The sequence below is a fragment of the Hibiscus syriacus genome, unplaced genomic scaffold (assembly GCF_006381635.1).
Source record: "Hibiscus syriacus cultivar Baekdansim isolate YM2019G1 unplaced genomic scaffold, ASM638163v2 tig00110610_pilon, whole genome shotgun sequence".
Classification (NCBI taxonomy): Eukaryota; Viridiplantae; Streptophyta; class Magnoliopsida; order Malvales; family Malvaceae; genus Hibiscus; species Hibiscus syriacus.
This window is the reverse complement of record NW_024062800.1, coordinates 3,072,385-3,089,986: the sequence shown is the minus strand read 5'-3', so window position 1 is coordinate 3,089,986 and position 17,602 is coordinate 3,072,385. Positions and strand designations below refer to the sequence as shown.

The 17,602-nt window shown below is 32.8% G+C and overlaps 1 protein-coding gene across 1 annotated transcript; it reads right to left on the bottom strand.

The window, feature by feature from the left end:
• Positions 1-1,081: 1,081 nt before the first annotated feature.
• LOC120135525 (60S ribosomal protein L21-1-like) lies at positions 1,082-16,252 on the bottom strand. Its single transcript, XM_039151798.1, has 3 exons — positions 16,228-16,252; positions 2,162-2,404; positions 1,082-1,463 (listed from the first exon to the last, which is right to left on the bottom strand). Exons 2-3 carry the CDS (start codon positions 2,396-2,398, stop codon positions 1,206-1,208), a joined length of 495 nt encoding a protein of 164 aa, XP_039007729.1. The 5' UTR covers positions 2,399-2,404; positions 16,228-16,252; the 3' UTR covers positions 1,082-1,205.
• Between the last annotated feature and the right edge of the window lie 1,350 nt (positions 16,253-17,602).

Sequence of the window (17,602 nt, the reverse complement as noted above, 5' to 3'; positions counted from 1 at the left end):
CCTATCACTAGTACCAATTGTCGTGTCACATATCACTATTCGATTAGAGAACTAACTTTATTTTAATTTAATATATTTATTTTTTACCAATCGGATAAGAATAAAATATATTAAATTAAGATAAAGTTAGTCTTCCAACGGAATGGTGACACATGATATTAGTGAATGTGAATAATATAAACCAATTGTATGATTTTACCAAAATATTAAGCGGCAGTTAACTCGTGGTAGCCACTTCATTAAATAAAAACTAAAGTAATCTTATATTATGTTATTTTTTTAATCAGTAAGAAAAAGTGACAAAACACAAACATAAGTGATCAATCTTGTAATTAACTCTTTAATTAATTAGAGAGTACTTTTAAACATAACAAAATTAAAATTATCCTAAGACGTTCTTTTAAACTTGCTCAACAATAGGATAGGATCCATAAATTCATTGGTTATGTCCAACAATTGCAATTTAGTTGTCCATGAATTTGGTGCTAATGCCTTTACAAATCTGACCAAGTTCGGGTAGGACCTCCTAGTAACATTCCGAATGTTCCTCCTCGTCTATTATTGTCTCGGAGTTCTATTTAGAATTGCTTCATCTCTCATGCTTACCTCACCCCCTCTATATTAAGTCTTGCATATCATATTTACCGTAATCATGTTACTAACAATATATTGTCAAGGTAGAATTTATAGTTGTTCAATTACCAGAAGTTCATCCACTTCGTAGTGCATCACTTCTAATTGCTGTGAAGTAGTCACGACTACGTCGACTAGCACCATTGTTTCTAAATCATAAAAAAAGTCCATTCAAAACATTATTCAATTCCCTTTCTATTAAACTATTTTTATTGGCGACATATTACTTGCATAATTCAATATTCACCAGTAATATTGCATAACTTGTATTTTCAATGCGCAAATGAACTAAAACAGACAAACTATCCATCTTTTGAACACTAAATAACAAAAAAAAATTAACCCTCTTCCCCTACAACTAATATAAACCAAATTCTCACACAATGCATAAACAAACACAATGCATTACCTCTAAAATGATTGATAAAATTAAAATCTTTGGTAAAGCACTACCTCTTCAAAATATACTAAATAAAACAGAACTTGCAAGCAAATATTTAATTCAGTTCACTCATGTTTTGCCAAAGATAAATCCAAAACAACAAGACCAGAAATATAAAAACAAAGTAGATCTAGTAACCACCCTTGAGATCATTAACAACATCATATGGGATGGGTGTTACAGTTTCAAGCGTAGCACCCTCGACCATGAAACCAGGTTTAGGGCCCTCTGGCTGCCTCTTTGTGCTTATTATCTCACCATTTGCCTTGGCCTCTGCCTTGAGTTGATCATTCTTCACCTTCCTCATCTTGAATTCTTCAGCACACCTCGAAGGCTGAACATGCTCAACTCGCACATGAATCCTCTTCCTGATAATCCTGTTTCCCACCTAATATTCACAAGCATAAAAATAAAAATTACCCAAATTTCCATTCACAATCATGAAGAGATGACAAGAGAGCAAGCCACAAGCTTAGAATATAAGCCAGGCAATAATATCAGACAAACAATACCACTAAAGTGCTTCAAATGCAATAGTAATACAAAAGTTATTCAAAAGGAGTCCTCATTCAACATGAAATAAATAGTGGTACAGGCGCTAAATTGATGGCAAACCTTATATATGCTGGCACAATGGAGCCAGTTCATTAAAACGACAACTAATTGCAAATAATATAACTTAAGTCTATAATTTTAACTCATCCACAAGTGTAGGTTATTATTAAGTTAATCAGAGAGCAGCATAAACACTCAAATCTAATCTAATCTTATACTAAAAGAACTTAATATATCGACAATGGATAACGCAAGTACATATAGCAGAACAGTATAATACATGTTAATAAACAGTTATACTCGGATTCTCATAATAAACACTAAGCATTAGTAATCAGCATTTCAAAACATGAAATTAAACAGAGATTCACAGCAAGACAAAAATTCAAATAATACAAACAAAGCAATATGAAAAACCCAAAAACAACATACACTACAACCACATAAAACAGAAACCCAGAAATAAAAGAACTTCGTTACTAAATATAAAGCAAAAAATAGACATTTAAAAAAACAAATCCATTGATATACCTGCTTGTTAACTTCAACGCCAATGGCGCGTTTTGTGACATTCCAAACACGACCAGTGCGGCCGTGATAGAACTTGTGGGGCATACCCTTATGAACGGCGCCGTTTACCTTGACGTCGACAAAGTCGCCGATCTTGTAGGTCCTGAGGTAAGTGGTCAAGGGAATGTAACCCTTCTTTCTAAAGGGCCTGGAGAAGGAATCCCTTGTTCGAGAGCGGACACCGTGACCAGCCGGCATCTTTCCCTATTAGGTTTTCTTTTCTTGTGGCGATGAGATTTACGTACATTCAAAACCCTAATTGTGATCCTTTTATAGCCACATCTTAGGGTTTCCTATTCTTTTGCCGGTTCGTTTTTGGGTTGGTCTTTGGTTCTTATTTGGGTTTTTCTTTGTCGAGGGATCCAACTTCTAAGCCGGTCTAATCTAGTTTGCCGACCGGTATAATCTTGGTTTAATGAAAATCCAAGGACGAAAAATTATTTTATATTTTTGTTTGAAGACTAAAAATTCATTTTCGAGTTTAACAGTATCATAATGCCTATTTTGTATTTTTCTTCTTCTTTATTTTATACAATAATAGTTTCAATTGTGCTATGAGTGACTATGACTCATCAGTCATTAACATTTTTTAACATTTTTAATTATTCACTTAATATTTTTATCAAATTTAAATCATAAAAATAAAATAAATCGTCATAAATTAATAAAACCATTCAATATTTTTAAATAAATCGTCTTAAATTAAAAACGTGACTTGACAAACAAAAAGATAAACATGTGATGCATTATTGTTGGTTAATATTATCAAATTTTTTAAACGCTATTATTTTTTAAACAGGAAAATGACAAAACTTAAATATTAAAGTGATTTAAACATTTTAATAAAGAGGTGGCAAACGGTCATTCGGATCGGGTTTGGGTCAGGTCATTTCGGTTTAGGTAATTTCGGGTCTAGATTAAATTCGGTTTAATTTTGTTCAGATCATACCAGATATGGTTCAGATGTACGGTGAATGGGATCAGGTCAATTTTCGAGTCAGGTGATTATTGGATCAGTTGTTTTCTGGTTCGGATCAATATCGGATCGGTTAATTTTTGAATCGGGTCAATACCAGATCGGTTGATTTTTGGGTCGGGTTAATACGGATCGGTTAGATTTCGGGTCGGGTTAATATCGGATCGGTTGATTTTCAGTTTAGGTCAACCTTTAGATCATGTCAATTCAGGTTGAATTGGTTATGAGTCTAATAAAAATCAAGTATATATAGAATAATTAATATATACTTGAAAAAATATGTCTTCTTATTTGTTAATTTTATAATTTAGGTTTAATTTCAATTATCAATCGTTCAATATTTGAATTAAACAATCATTTAAAGATGATAAATCGATAATTTGACACAAATACGATCCTATAATATGTGTTATAATTTGTTATCAAAATTTTATATTGATCTCGTATGAAAAATTTATAATGAGGACTATTTGATAAAGAAATATTTTTTATTAAATTTTTTATTTCCAATTATAAATTTAATATTTTAATTAAATTTTAAAAAATAATACATAACTTTATTTGTTAAGTAATTCGTAACATAAGTACACTTTATATTATTTTTATTATAAATATAATATTATTGCCTTTGTTTTAGTTGTTTTCTATTATTTTTATTATAAAATTATTTAAGTAAACTTTATTTATTACTGTTTTCAATCTTACAATTAAATTCTTACTTTTATATTCCTCTTAAATTTTATATTATTTTATTATAAATATAATATTTTTAATCAATTATCATTTTTATTTAAATTAACTTATTATTGAAAATAACATTTATCGTTTAATAACTTTTATCAATTTCAACATGTGCAGGTTGCTTTCGGTTTGAGTTAAATTCGGTTCAGGTTGCTTTTGGATCGGGTTAAATTCGGTTTAGGTTGTTTTCGGATCGGGTTAAATTTGGTTCAGGTTAAATTTGGTTCGGGTTTCTTTCGGTTCGGGTTAGTTTCAGTTCGGGTTGCTTTCAGTTCAGGTTACTTTTGGTTCGGGTTAATTTTGGTTCTTGTTAATTTCGGTTTCTCTAAATTTTGAATCGGGTATGGTTCGGGTCGAGTATCCGATCAAATTTGATTATCATGTTCGGGTTAATACGGGTATTGGGTCGGATAAATCGGTTCCGGTAATCGGATTCGGGTCAAGTTTACCAGGTCTATATCGAAGAGAACAATAAATTTAATTAAAGAATTAAATTGTAAATTAAAATCTATTTTCTAATCCTTTTGGAGGCTTCTACCCTCCTATAAAAATATGGGAGTTTAATCCTATAACATATTACCAGAATTAATTGGCCTGCAATGAAGGGTGAAACAAAACATTGAACCCAGTCTGTGGATTCTTGTTCAATGGGCCGTTTGTTTCGGAAGTAAAGATTAACTGGGATAATCATACATCTTGGAAATTGGAATCTTATCCTTCCTATTCGGTGTACAACATTAGTTGATAATACAATATTATCATTGGTGTTAGGTTTTAATATTACCATTGTATCTCCTTTCTGCCTATTTGTAATTCACTCCTCTATTGTTGTTATTTCTCCATCTATCAAACTTTTAAACCTTAGGAGTTTTTTTTTCTTTGTTGCAAAACCTTGGAGTTCTTTGAAGCCTCTAAAATTTCATTTCCTCCAAATAGCTATAATCTCATAACTAGATCACTGTTAATTTTATCACTAATTAAATCTATTATATGACAGTTAGATCTATTTACCTATCAACCACCAATAGCCATCAACTCAATGAAACTATGATTAACACAAGCCAACCTACTATATGTTGTTAGGGATATATATATATATATATATATATGAGATAAGTTTCACTTACACAATGTAAAATTTATTAGTTTTACACATTTAAAATTGTTGGATTAGTGAAAATAGACATTTGATATTAATAATAAGAAATGAAAAGATATTCACTAAAAAAATAAAGAGTTATCCTCAATAATTAACCTCAATTGTCTATTTTTTCTCCTCTAATGGTCTTAAATCTAAATAAAACTAAATAAGTTTTACATTGTGTTATTGAATCCTAAATGTATATATATATATATGTCCACACGACCAAAGACAGAGAAGGAGCTAAAAACTCAAATCATCTGTTCGTCATTATGCTTTTTCTCTTTTCTCCTCCATAAACATTAATCATTATTAGAAGAAAAAAATCACCATAAACCACCACAATCTTATATTTCCCATGAACAAGCGATTCAAACCCACATTATGGTTCATCATCATCTCTAACCTTTTCTTCTCTTTTCTCTAACCCTTCTTTCTTTCCTTTAGTTCAAACTCACTGAGAATCTCCTTAAATATCAAGTAAATTCTAATTAAAAGTTAATCTATCATTTTTCAACTGTCAAATCAGCTTGAAGCTAAAAATATGTTAATCTTCTAGTCAAAACGAATCCTTCCAACCATTAAGATTGATCAGTGACCTCTATGTTCATAATATTTTTAACTTTGGTGATGGCTACAAATTTAGAACCTTAGGATTTTTAGGAGAAGACTTTAAGCAACATTTCTTAACATTAATTAACGATATTGACTTTTAATGAAATTGAAGTAAAAGTTTAGCGAGTTCACTAATGCAAGTTTAAAAAGTTTGGAGGTCAAAGTGAAAGCACCTTAAATATATAATGACCAACCATGTTGATTATCTTAATTGTAAAGGAAGTCGAGTTCTAGGGAGATCTATCGAGCTAGAGATATTTTCGATGAAACGAACATCATATTAACGAGTAAGAGGTCAAAACTTAAAAACCTAAACCATAAATTTTAAAAACCCTTAAAAATTTAAAGTCAAAACCAGTAAATCATAAACTTTAAACCTTAAATTATACAAGATATTTCACAACCTAACTTATAATTGACATATGATTATTCTAGATTTTTCTTAACTTTTAATTGAATAGAATCTCTAATTAAAAATACACTTATCATTAACATTTAAATTTTTAACCATTGAACCCGCAAACATTAAAACAGTTTCCCATATATTGTATCCCTTAAAACTTGAACCTTTAAACACTTAAAATTCAAAAAACTTTAGTCCTTTATTTCAATAAATCCGTAAATATTTAAACCTTTTAAGTGACAACAAAAATGAACAATGATCGACGAGACTTTGATCGAGTTCAAGAGTTAAATTGATATTTTATCTAAAATTTAAAAGTTAAATTAATATTTTATCTAAATTTTAAGAGTTAAATTAGTATTTTATTTAAAACTCAATGATTAAATTAAAAATTAATCTCTTTTATTATATACCATGTCCTCGAATTAATAAATTGTGTTCAAAATATTATAAATTAGTAATATAAGTGATCAAAAGATTTTTTTTAATTGATGACAATAAATAAATAAATAAAATGAAAGTGATTTTTTTTTTGTAGTTTACCCTCTTTTTTCTTTGACAAGAATGCTGAAATTCTACAGCAAGTTTAGCACTGGATTTCACCCATAAAAACCAACCCACCTAACTCCCTTTATATCTGTGTAATTGCGGGCATAAAAGCCAGCCATGCTACAAAGGAAAAGGTTAGATATTAGCTCAGGCTTAACTGCCATGTTCCTTTGTTCCCTTCCCTTCATCTTTACTGCAAAACAAAACAAAGGACACCAAACCTTTTTTTAAGGGAAAGCTTTGGGTTTTACTATTTTAATACCCTTGAAAGCTTTGGATGTAAATTATACCCTTGACCTCCTCGGCTTCCACTGCTCTGAGAAATCAAAAGGAAAAAAAGGGAGCAATTTGCTTGCAGATTTTAAGGCCAAAAAGAAGAATTACAATCCCCTTGTAACCAAAGGAGAATTAATGGTCCCATCCCAAGACGATTTCATATGATTTCAAATCGCAACAATTTCGTTTCCGGTGTCATTTTAATTTATTACTTGCTGCTTTCAAACATACATATAACTGTGACCTTAAAATTGCCACCACTGTTCCCTCAGCTTCTGGTGTAATGAGTACTGACTAGAGGTTCCACCGCACATATTCATGCCGATCGTCGGACATCATTTAAAGTTTGATTGGCACAGATATAATAAAACATAAAACCCACACCCAAAAAAAAAAATCTTATCTTCCTCTGTTCATATGAATAATTATATTTCATCATGATTAAATACGATCTGCTGGATCAAAAAGGAAATGAACATTGTTTTCGGCGACAATTGTCCTATGGCAAACCTACACCTGAAAATGCCATGAAGGGACACACAAATATGGATAATCTTCATGCAAGGAAAGAAGCATATAATCAGGGGGAAAAAAGAAAACCTTTATTATTAATCGTTTACGCTTTACTTTCTCTGACTATTAACCTCTTTACCTGTTCTCAAACAGACAACAGATAGATTTACGTACACGTGTGTAGCTACTGTGCTGTTCATGTGCTCTTCAGAAAATTGACACTACTGGCTAAAGGTTTCATAATTATTATTTTTATATTTGGAATTGAGTATGCCGATTTATCCCAAAAAAAAGAAAAAAAAACTTTTAATTGTTAATTTATGGGGAAAAGATAAGAGAATTTATCAAGTTCATAGAGGGTAAAATGTGAAAGTCCTTAAAGTAAATGAAAACATACGAGTCATCCTTAAATGTTGGACACCAATCAAGAGTGGATATAAAGTATTATGGGGATGAAGACTACTTTCATTTGCATCATTTCTTCTTCTTCTTTCATTCCTCCGCCGAAAGCTATAGAAAGAAAGTGAGAATTGACATTTGATTCCTACTTATCAAAGTTAAATATAAGAAATCCTTGTTCATCTCAACCTTACAAACCCACTACTTTTTTTTTGATATCTACAAACCCACTACTTAGATGAATGATCAACGTGATTATTTAGAAAATAATTTTGAAAGATATGGCTAAAAAAACTTGATATAATTTATAAAGACTAGTAGGAATGATACTAAAATATTAACGTCTACTTTATATCTTCAACATTTATATAACCCTTTAACAAGAAACATTTAAATATACTCAATCCTATAATATATCAATTATATCTTAAAGTCTCAAAAGAATTAATAAACAAATATATATATATATATATATATATATATATATATATATATATATATATATATGATACGACAATGTTACAGAATGTAAAACTCTTTTAGTTTTACATATATTTAGGATCGTTGGATGAATGAAAATAGATGGTTGAGATTAAAAATAGAAAATGTGAAGATATTCACTAGAAAAAAAATAAGAGTCAATCTCAGTAATCTATTTTCACTCATTTAATGGTCTCAAATTTGTGTAAAACTAATAAGTTTTACATTGTGTAAGTGGATCATAACCCTATATATACACATATCAAAATCACATATACTTTCATATACATTTCATGTCATGTATGCACTATCAATATCATTAATACATACATTTATTAGAAGCGTAGTTGAACACTCGATGTACTTAATAATTCACACAATATATCAATACGAAACAAGATATAAATACAAACACTAAATTCTACTAGTTTACAAATATCACAAAGCTTTGGTAAGTTCTCTCAAGTCTCTTGTGTTTTTTTCTTCTCACTCATATATTACATGCATTCTAAAACTAACGGGACACACACACACACACACACACATATATATATATATATATATATATATATATATGGTAGTATACTACCTTAGTTGTTGTCGTTCCTTTCTATTTTGACATTTGCTTGTTTCTTCCACCATGTATTGTTTTTCACCTTTAATTTGTGTTTCAAATTGTTGTCATTTAGTCCTTAACAATCATTTTGTAGACACTCATTTTTGTCTAGTTTTTATTATTATTATATTATTATTATTATTATTATTATTTTATTAATATTATTTACATTTTGTAGACCCAGCAAGTTACAACAACAGACCCGGTTCAAGCCCAACATGCAAAAGCAAACCCATAGGTCTGACCCACTAACCCAAACCCGTTTACAGTACCTAAACCCGGCCCAAGCAAGAGACCCGAACCAGGCCCAAAACCAACATGCCCAACCCAATTAGGGTTTACATCTTTAGCTCTAGTCATCTCCTCATCACAATCGTCCGATCAAATTGAAGATCAACATTCCAGATCTCTCGAAAATTAGGGTTAAGTCGTAATACCTCAAACAATCGCTGCCGTCAAGCCAATGGTGATTGTTGGATCTGTCGTGCGTGTAGTTCACGCTCCCGATTCTTCAACTTCTCCGTCGCCGCCGACAAGTCCCATGCCGCCAGTCAGCAACCAAATCCATCAAATAGTGACCAGAAAAAAAATCAGTCAGAAAATATCATCAAATCCAAGAGCCTATCAAAATTTTTAAAACCTAAACATAGGGAAATCATTCTCTACGAGGAGCCCACTGTTATCATCAGAAATCTATCATAAATCAACATGCAAGCCACCAGATTAAGGGGAAGGCAACCAGATTCAACAAGGGGAGGGCATTCAGAAAACCAAGAGAGAAAATTAAAAAACCCCCAATCATATTCGAACCAAAAAAGAAAAACCAAGAGAGAAAATCGAAGAAGAAAAGAGAGGGAGAACCATTCGAACAAAAGAAAAAGAACAGAGAGGTTCGAACCAAAAGAAAAAATAAAAGAAAAAAACTTTTGAACTAGAGAGAACAAGCATACCTTTTAGGGAGATTCGATTGTCAGTGGCTTTACCGGAACTGGGGAACTCATCTCCGAAGGTAAAGGTCTCATTTTCTAGATTTGGTTTTGGGGGTTTGATTTTTGGGTCTTTAGTGAGAGGCAGAGAAGAGAGTGAATAGGAGGAATCTTTTGAAGTTGTTCACTCCCCGTGGCCACCGACCTGCAGTGGCCAGAGTGCTTTAGTTATTTCTCGACGGGGAGGAGGTTGAAAAAAGAGAGGGTCGAAAGTATTTAGCTCTCCCTTTCTTTTTCTAAAAAACGAAAATGGGTAGAATGAGGTAGAGGGCTGATTTTTTGACCTTGGTATTATATATATAGGGCGCTCGAAACGATGTCGTTTTGGGCAAAGAGGGGAGATCGAGCGCTTGGGTTTAAGGGATAATAGCAACCTTGGTCCTTGTATCTTTGTAATCTCACCCGTGTTTTTTTTTTTAATTTTTGGGGGCAAATCATAATTTAGGCCCTCTTGTCTCTGTATGATTAATGCTAACTTTCGGGTAAATATATGTTCTTAGCTGTTAATTTTGAATAATATTCATTTCGATCCCACATATATACTAATTTATAAAATTGTGGATTTTATACTTTGGTTCTTATGTTTAGCGTAGTATTCACTGTAGTCACTGTTTTTAGAGCTTAAGTGCTTGGGGGTTTATTTCCCATTAGGTCCTTACTATTCTGTTTTTTAAATAATTTAATTATTGTATAATTTGGTTTCTATTTCTTTCCATTTTATCATGTATGTATATATATATATATATATTCGAACATTTTCAAGAACAACAATTTGTAGAATGGGCGTGGAAAGCATTGCTTGGTCGAAGTAGTGCAATTCGATACGATGTTCGAACAAAATGTGAATTTGAAATTATTTTTTTATTTAAATTATTTTATTTTATGCAAATGTTGATGCTTAATTTATAGTCGATTTTTGTTTTTTAAAATCAAAGAGGGGATATTCTTTTAAGAAAGAAATAAGAAGAGATAGTCTTCCCGTCGGAGGATGAGCGAATCTCGATATTTTTTTTCGAATTAAAGGATTTCCCCTAATAAATAATTCGAAGCGAATTAATTAAACTTTAATAAATTAATTACATTCCAACTATATATTTGATTCACAATTTCCACCATTTACGACAATGTGTAAGCGATTAAGTACCAATTTTGGGCGTTGTGAGGGTGCTTATCATTCCCCACGCGTAATCGACTCTCGGACCTGTTACGTCGAGTTTTTGGTAAACGCATACCAATTTTTGTCTTAAAAATGATTTTTCCTTAAAATTGTTTTAAAAAGATGTTTTTAGGTATTTAACCTACTTAGCTCAAAGGTCGATGACAACTTTCATCATCTCCAATTTTTAAATAAAGTCATAATCATAATTATTTTTAAACTTAATTAATTTTTTTTTTAAAAAAAAGGTTATGACACATTCAAAAGTTGCCGAATTATCGATTTGCTTATGCCTCCAGAATGAGAAACCCAAAAAGATGAACAAAGGTGAAGTATTATTAATCAAGAAAATGTAATTTACTAATGAGGGAAAGACCTCATTATATACAAAGGATAATAGGTTGTTAGTTTTCATAACAAACTAACGGATTTTACAAACAACCTAACTGCTAGAATTAATAACTCCTACCTAGGCTCAACCTGGTATACGCTTAATATGTCCAATATTCCCCTTTTCTTTTGCTCTCTAATTCTTCTATCGACAACACACTAAACTTTTGGTGAAACAACTGAAAATAAGATTTAGACAGTGACTTGGTTAAACCGTTTGTTGTTTGATGTTTAACAGGTACATAGTTGACCAGCAACTTGTTAGAAGACACTTTTTTCCGAAGAAATGTACATCAAGCTCCACGTGCTTTGTTTTAGCATGGTATATAAGATTTGAACTCATTGTTATAGGTCCAGAGTTGTCACTCCAAATAAATAGAACGTGATACTGTTGATCTGGACACTGTCTTTTGTTTCTTAGAATTTCAGGCTATCAGATTATCTCCCAAGAATAGACAACTACCTGAGATTGAACGCCGATCATCAATGTTGTCTTCCCAGGTTAGCGTATGCGAAAGCAAATAACTTCCCTAAAATGTTTGTTGAAGTAAACATTAAGCCATAATCAATAGTGCCAACCAAGTATTTTAACAATCTACGAGATGCTATCATATGTTGTTCGAATGGGGCATGTACAAACTGGTAAGCTTGTTAACACTAAACACCATATCTGGTCATGTGTGACAAATGTAGATAAGTGCCCCAATCAAAATCTGATATTCACTAGCATTCAACAAAAGACTACCAGCTTTTCTCGTCAGTTTAAGCGTCGATATCATGGGTGTAGGAGTAGGATTCACATTAGTCATTTTAGCTTTGACCAACAACTTTCGTATGTACTTCTGGCTCAACAGTATAGCATCACCTCTCCTAATGACTTCAACACTAAGAAAAAAAAAAACTAAGATCACCGATATCTTTCAGAGAAAATTTCTCACCAAGCTTCTTTATCACATTTTCAATCCATTTTCTTGAGCCACCGGTTACGATTATATCATCCACATACACCAAACCATATGTACACATCCTATGATTATTTTGAATGAACAACGAGCAATCTGCCTGTGATCTTTTGGATCATACATCCAATAAATAGTCCCTTAGCTTGGTATACCAGTTCCTCGGTGTCTGTCATAATCCATACATAGCCTTTTGTAGTTTGCAAACCAGCATTGTTCCATCATCAGCTGTGTGTTCAAAACCGGGAGGTTGCTTTATGAAAACTTCTTCATTCAAGTCACTATTGAGGAAGACGTTGTTAATGTCAACCTGTTTTAAGCTCCATTTGTTGTTGACTACAAGAGCAAAAACAATATTGATGGTGGTGGATTTTACAACAAGACTAAAAGTATCCTGAAAATCTTGATTTGCATCCCACGCACTTCCTATGACTGGAGACTGAGAACTTGACTCACTGGTCTTTGAGAATGAACATATCAAATCAATTTGTGATTATAGAGAAACCACATCATCATGTTGGTCATTCCAAGCACCACCATAGTTAGCCATAGTAATTTGGTCAAGACTATGTTCAGCTACCCTTTGTTGAGTCATAGGATCACCACTACCTGTAGATAAATTAGGCTAGTTATGTTGTGTTTCCTGATGACTATTTTGCAGACATACTCGAGCAGCTCTATCAATGACATCTAGAGGACTTTGTTTAACAACCTTGCTCATCCCATTGTTGTTTGACCTAATGCAGTTGGTCTTATCTATAAAAGGAAACCAATTTTCATCAAAAACCACATGATGTACACACGTCCATCAGATGTCATGAACCGATACCCCTTGTGTTGTAAACTGTAGCCAATGAAGACACATGGAATAGATCGAAAACTAAGCTTGTGATTTTGGTACGATCTGAGATATGGATAGCACATGCATCCAAAAACTTTCATAAAAGTATAATCTCGTAACCTTTTATGCAAGTTCTTATAAGGCGACTTTCCATGTAGCATACTTTTGGGGTGACCAAAATCAAAACGATATTGCAGCTTGAGCCATGAGGACCAACAATAGTGGACATGAGCGTCGATGTTCAATTCCCATTTCAGCAAGCAAATGTGATAATCTTCTGTACTCACCACCCCAATCACTCTGCACTTGCTTAAGCATCCTATTAAATTGTGTTTTGATCATGCTGTGAAACATTTTAAATGCTTGTAGAGCCTCACTTTTTTCTCAATAAATATAGCCAACAGTTTCTGGTTGTAGCATCCACAAAAGAGACACAATAATAAAAACCATTAGATTCTATATGTAAGGGACACCATAGGTCAGTGAACACAAGTTGAAAAGGGTCATTGTAAACCTTTGAAGACTTGACAGAAGAGAGCTTATGACTCTTACCCATGCAAACATTGTTCGCATTTTCATTTCTTTTAGAATGGAGTAAAACATTATATTTTTACAAACTTGCAATAGTGAGCTATGAGCAGGATGCCCAAGTCTCCTATGCCACATATCATACATTGCATTAGAAGAACTAGTAACCACATTAGCTTCTACTGTTGTGACAACTTTATTTACCTTAGGTGAATCAACAACAAACTGGTATAAACCTTGTCTCTCATTTCCTTGCAGTAGCACTTCGCCGGTGTCTTCATCACGAACACTGCATGTCTTCGCATGAAACTCAAAAAAGACTATTATCGCTAGAAAACTTCAAAACGGAGAGCAAATTTTTAGTAATCAATGGCACATGAAACAAATTTTTAATCACAAGAGCACAAGAAATAGAAAATAAAACTGACTGACCAACTTTACAAACTGGCAACGTGTGACCACTACCTACCACAAGTTTTCATGGTCCTGAATAATCTAAACCATTAGTTTCATTCGAAGCATCAGACGTCACATGATGCGTGGCACATGAGTCCACCACCGAACGAGTAGAACTGCTAGGTTGAGCCAACTGTTGACCACTCCGGTTCGTATGTCCACAACACGTGAAACATGAGGGTGTATTCTTAAATTGCATTACATGATCAATTGGTGATTCATTCTTAGCATCACTTGCATTTTCCAGAACACCCACAAAGGACTGATCAAATCTGTATCGACACTTGTCCATAGAATGACCATGCTTAATTACCACACAGTTAACATTGAATGCGACCTCTTCCTCGACCACCAGATCGACCTCCAGACCGGTCATCGGTATATTGTTGTTGTCGATTAACCCTTCCTTGATTAGTTTCTGACAGAGCCATCTAAGTCACGTTGGCACTCATTGGATTATAAGGTTGAATCGCAAATCCTTTTTGTTGACATTCTAAATCAATCAAAACCGATCTCACTCTATCCACCGAGAGAAGATCCTTGCTGATTGTGATAACTGCCATAAATAGCTGATACTCAATAGGTAAACCATTAAGAAGAGAGACAATTTACTCCACATCAGAAATCGCACTTCCATAGGCTTCAAGAGCATCACAAATCTCTTTGATTTGTGTAATACAGGATCTCATACTTTCCTCACCTTTTCGAATTAATCGGAGCCAGTGAAGGCTTATCATTGTCGTGGTAGAGCGATTGCTAATGAACTTGAGAACAGTTCTCCAAACTACTGCAGCCATTTTAGTACCCATAAACTGAGGAAGTAAATGAGAGCTAATCGTTGAAAGTAGCCAAGACGCAAGAGCACTGTCTTATGTTATAAAGACTTCATAATCTTCATTCAAAATCTAGTTTCCTCGTATATCAAGAACCATTTCTTGAGGCGGCTTGATTTTTCCCGTAAGAAACCTCTCCAATTGATGACTTCGAACCGTCAACAACACTTGTTTTTTCTAGAGAAGAAAATTCATCTTATCAAACACGATATTCACCTTCTTGTTGGTGAACATTTTCCCATATCTCGTGAACTCTATCGACTCAGAACTCTGACCAGCGTTACTCGTATCCATCTTTGGGGAAAAAAAACACAGCTACTCTTTTACAGAACAAATAGAAAGAAAGATAGGAAACAACCAAGAAAGACAAACTAGCAGCGGAAAATAAACTCAATATGCTCCAAGAACTATGTCGATTTATACCATAATGAGGAACCCAGAAAGATGAACAAAGGTGAAGTATTATTGATCAAGAAAACGTACTTTACTAAAGAGGTAAATACCTCATTATATACGAAGGATAATAGGTTTCATAACAAACTAACGGACTATACAAACATCCTAACTGTTAGAACTGATAACTCCTAGCTAGGCTCTAGTTGGCATATGCTCAATATGTCCAATACTCCATTCTCCATTTCTTAAGTTGTTGTCACGCAATTAATTATTTTATCCACATAATTCTTGCCGACATGAAGTTGATTCAAACGTTTTTCTTGAGTTGCTGCCAAGTCATAGATCATTAATTTTCATATTTATAAACTTAGAGCTTTCAACATATTTTGACACATGTTTGTAAGATTTTCATATTATTCAAGAACCATATATCCATGCCTTATAGAAATTTAGTTTGAATTCTAACAACCTTGGTATCTCATATATATTTATATGATTTCATATCTTTCCACATATCATTTTATAAATCATGTAAGTCGCTTTAAAATAATTATCAAAATCATATCAATCAGATTAAAATTTATTCACATATGTAACTCTTATAACATATACACAAAGAATTAAATTGAGGTAAGGAGAAAATTTCACTTATTACGTAACTTAGAATACGACTTTAGCTTATTTCTAAGTCAAATAATGATATTAGTTACGCTAACCTACAATAATCTCGAGCAGTCTTTGATTTGACTTCTACTTAATACCAGCTTAACTATCTTTTTTTCCCTTCGATTTGCTTGTAGAAATCACCAACATATATAGTACTCCAAAAACATAAAAAAAACACTTAAACACATCATTACTTGATGGAAATCAACTTATACATCAACAGAAACATATATCTAAAGAATGATATGATAAAACTGAAATCGAAGCTTGTTTTGTAAGATCATGATTTTATCATTTAAAATTGTAACACTCTAATCCAGTCTAATCCAAAGATCACTATATCATGATGTCACACGGGACCACCAGAGTGACTAACCCAAAAAATTTCTTTGAAACAACTAAAATACCATAAAAAATACATCCCAAGTAAAATAAAATAAAATAAAAAATGATAGTTCAAAGTTTACAAAATATGTGAGGCTCCCAAATCATCCATAATAAATACAATGAGTTTAAAATCAAAATAAAGTTACATTTGAAGGCAATCACTACAGCAAAATTGTTCTTTAGCGTCGTTTTTTAGTCCTATAGCGGCGTTTTTAAGCGCCGCTAAAAGTACTTGTGGCGATAGAAGAAACGTCGCAAGAAGCGCTGGCAATACCAGCGTCGCTAAAGGTAGCGGCGTTTGAGAACAAAAAATGCCGCAAAAGTTGAGATATATAGCGGCGTTTTTAGAACAAACGCTGCAAAAGGATGACATCTATAGCGGCGTTTTTGGAACAAACGCCGCAATAGGTCAGATCTATAGCGGCATTTTTTGGAACAAACGCCGCAAAAGGTCAGATCTATAGCGGCGCTTTTTGATACAAATGCCACTAATTTTCTTTTTTTTAGCTTAGTTTAATTGATTTTGCATATTTCATTTATGCAAATCATCACCTAAATTTAATATCATGTAGCTTTATCTAATTAACAACAACCATAAATTTTAATTAAGACACACATTGTAACCCCCCAGACCGATGCAGGTAGCCCGATCCGATCCAGGAAGTCACATTAGGGCCACCGGAGCGACCCACTGTAAAAATAGCGGAAAATTTAAATCTTTTTATCCGAACATGTAAACTTATAAAATCATTTGTCACTATTTAAAAATAAAACATATTTCCAGACTCGTATATAAATCAAAATACAATTACATGCCCCCTATTCACATGTACCATACTCTGCTACAACGCCGGAAAAACTCCCTTACTGAAGTCGATAGATGCACTGGTACAATTCTTTTAACCTGAAAAGGTGAGTAATAGAGTGAGCTTTGGAAAGCTCAGTAATACAGAACTACCAGATGATGCTGAAGAACGTGCAGATACAAATAAACATATTTTTCCTTATCGATTCAGACATTTACAGATCTTTATACTGAGCAGAGATTCTACGGATATTTCAGGTAGTAACAAATAGTATTCATTCCAGATGGAA